The 2,500-nt window shown below is 51.5% G+C and overlaps 1 protein-coding gene across 1 annotated transcript in view; it reads left to right on the top strand.

Moving 5' to 3' along the window:
• The window catches only part of LOC138867900 (uncharacterized), a 9,783-nt gene that overhangs the window by 2,412 nt on the left and 4,871 nt on the right, over positions 1–2,500 (top strand). The window contains exons 3-4 of the mRNA XM_070144972.1: positions 257–526; positions 712–998. Of these exons, the coding sequence (XP_070001073.1) occupies positions 257–526; positions 712–998 (557 nt within the window). The remainder of the gene's footprint in view (positions 1–256; positions 527–711; positions 999–2,500) is intronic.

The following is a 2,500-nucleotide window of genomic DNA, read 5'->3' as shown; positions in this document are numbered from 1 at the left end:
GTCCACTTTTCCCAAACCGTCATACCCTCCCCACACCCCCACTTCCACTCTTCCCAAGCCTCCACGCCCACACGCCTCCACGCCCACACGCCTCCACACCCCCACTTCCACTCTTCCCAATACTCCACGCCCACACGCCTCCACGCCTCCACGCCCACACGCCTCCACGCCTCCACGCCCACACGCCTCCACGTCTCCACGCCCACACGCCTCCACGCCCACACGCCTCCACACCCCCACTTCCACTTTTCCCAAGCCTCCACGCCCACACGCCTCCACGCCTCCACGCCCACACGCCTCCATGCCTCCACGCCCACACGCCTCCACGTCTCCACGCCCACACGCCTCCACGCCCACACGCCTCCACACCCCCACTTCCACTTTTCCCAAGCCTCCACGCCCACACGCCTCCACGCCTCCACGCCCACACGCCTCCATGCCTCCACGCCCACACGCCTCCACGCCCACATGCCCACACGCCTCCACGCCTCCACGCCCACACGCCTCCACGTCTCCACGCCCACACGCCTCCACGCCCACACGCCTCCACACCCCCCACTTCCACTTCTTCCCAAGCCTCCACGCCCACACGCCTCCACGCCTCCACGCCCACACGCCTCCATGCCTCCACGCCCACACGCCTCCACGTCTCCACGCCCACACGCCTCCACGCCCACACGCCTCCACACCCCCACTTCCACTTTTCCCAAGCCTCCACGCCCACACGCCTCCACGCCTCCACGCCCACACGCCTCCATGCCTCCACGCCCACACGCCTCCACGTCTCCACGCCCACACGCCTCCACGCCCACACGCCTCCACACCCCCACTTCCACTTTTCCCAAGCCTCCACGCCCACACGCCTCCACGCCTCCACGCCCACACGCCTCCATGCCTCCACGCCCACACGCCTCCACGCCCACATGCCCACACGCCTCCACGCCTCCACGCCCACACGCCTCCACTTCCGTGTTCACTCCAAACCCTCACATATCCTCGTATCCCTATTTCTCTTACTTATTCATTTCCCAATATATACAAACCTACTTCCCCTTTTTTGTTCTATATCCTCTCCATATATTATCTTAAACAACCCCTTTTCCCCTTTATCCCACAGGCCCAATCATTCTTATTCCCTCTCTACCCTCATTCCTCTCGGGATCCCCCTCCCCTCCCCATTCCCTTTCCCTACTCTCCACTCCCTCTCCTTTTTTCTTATTCTTATCACCCCCCCCCCACTCGCTCCCCCCGCCCTCCATTTCCTCTCAGAACCCCCACCCCCACACCCCCTGTCACCCATTTCCCCCACTCTCTACTCCCACTCTCCCTTCATTTCTCTCAGAACCCTCCCACTCACATCCCCCACTCCCACTCTCCTTCATTTCTCTCAGAACCCTCCCACTCACATCCCCACTTTCAACCCCCCCCCCGTTTCCAAATTCTTACCCCACTCCTCAAGCCCTCCCTTCAGTCTTCACCAAACGTCCAAGTTTTCTTTCTCAACCTTTCTTTGGCCCAATCTTCCGTTATTATTTTACGGTCTTCAATTTCCTGGCCCAATTATCCTCCTCCTCTCTTCTTAATTCCTTCCTTCCTTTTCTTTTCTTTTCTTTTTTTTTTTTTTTTTTGTCTTCGCCGATCGTTCCATCTTCTGTCTTAATTCTTCTTTGATCCAAGTTTAGACTTCTAAAACGGATTCTCATATCGCATCTTTGCCTTGTCCTATGCCCTCGAATTGTTTCATCCTTGTCTTCTCTCTTTCTCTCCTTCTTCTTCTTCTTCTTCTCCTCCTTGTCCTTCTCCTTCTCTTCTGTTTCTTAGATCTTCCTCGTTCCTGGAAGCGCTCTCGTAACATATACATAATTAGTTTAGATTTGGTAAGTTCATTACAGGTTTAGGATTTAACATCACAATAGCCTTCAGTATATCACACAACCCTGCATCCATATACCTTTTCTTTGCTTTGTCATAATTGATATATTACCACGAAAGGGTATTACATTTCGAATTTAGGATGTAACATAAATGCATCGAATTGTACATCGAATGCAATGGAAAAATAATGTAACATTACACGTGTACCTCATGCCAAAAGATAGTGAAATGTTTAGTGTGTGTCCGTAGACTTTCACCAAATAGGGTCTATTATGAATACGGCTGATTACCTCGTTGTTGCTTTTGTTGCCATTATTACCGCTCTAATTATCACCATTACTTTAATGCACCTCATTATTATCATTATTGTTTATCCGATAATATGTAATTCCATTTAATTGCTCTATTGACAACTGTGAAAAAACTGGTGACATACAAGTAAATTCCAACTCACACAATCTCGTTATACAAATGATTAACATATTATTATCTGACAGAGAAAGCCGATAATCATCACTATTGGAGTTAGATCATTTCCATAACTTTTTTTTCTAAGAACCTGGGGAGGTTTTGACGTTGATTTGTGAAATGAAACGATTATTGGTTTTCTGTAAATGGGATTATA

Source organism: Penaeus vannamei, chromosome 33 (assembly GCF_042767895.1).
Source record: "Penaeus vannamei isolate JL-2024 chromosome 33, ASM4276789v1, whole genome shotgun sequence".
NCBI classification, from domain to species: Eukaryota; Metazoa; Arthropoda; class Malacostraca; order Decapoda; family Penaeidae; genus Penaeus; species Penaeus vannamei.
Note: the sequence above shows the minus strand (reverse complement) of the source record. Positions and strands in the feature narration are given on the sequence as shown.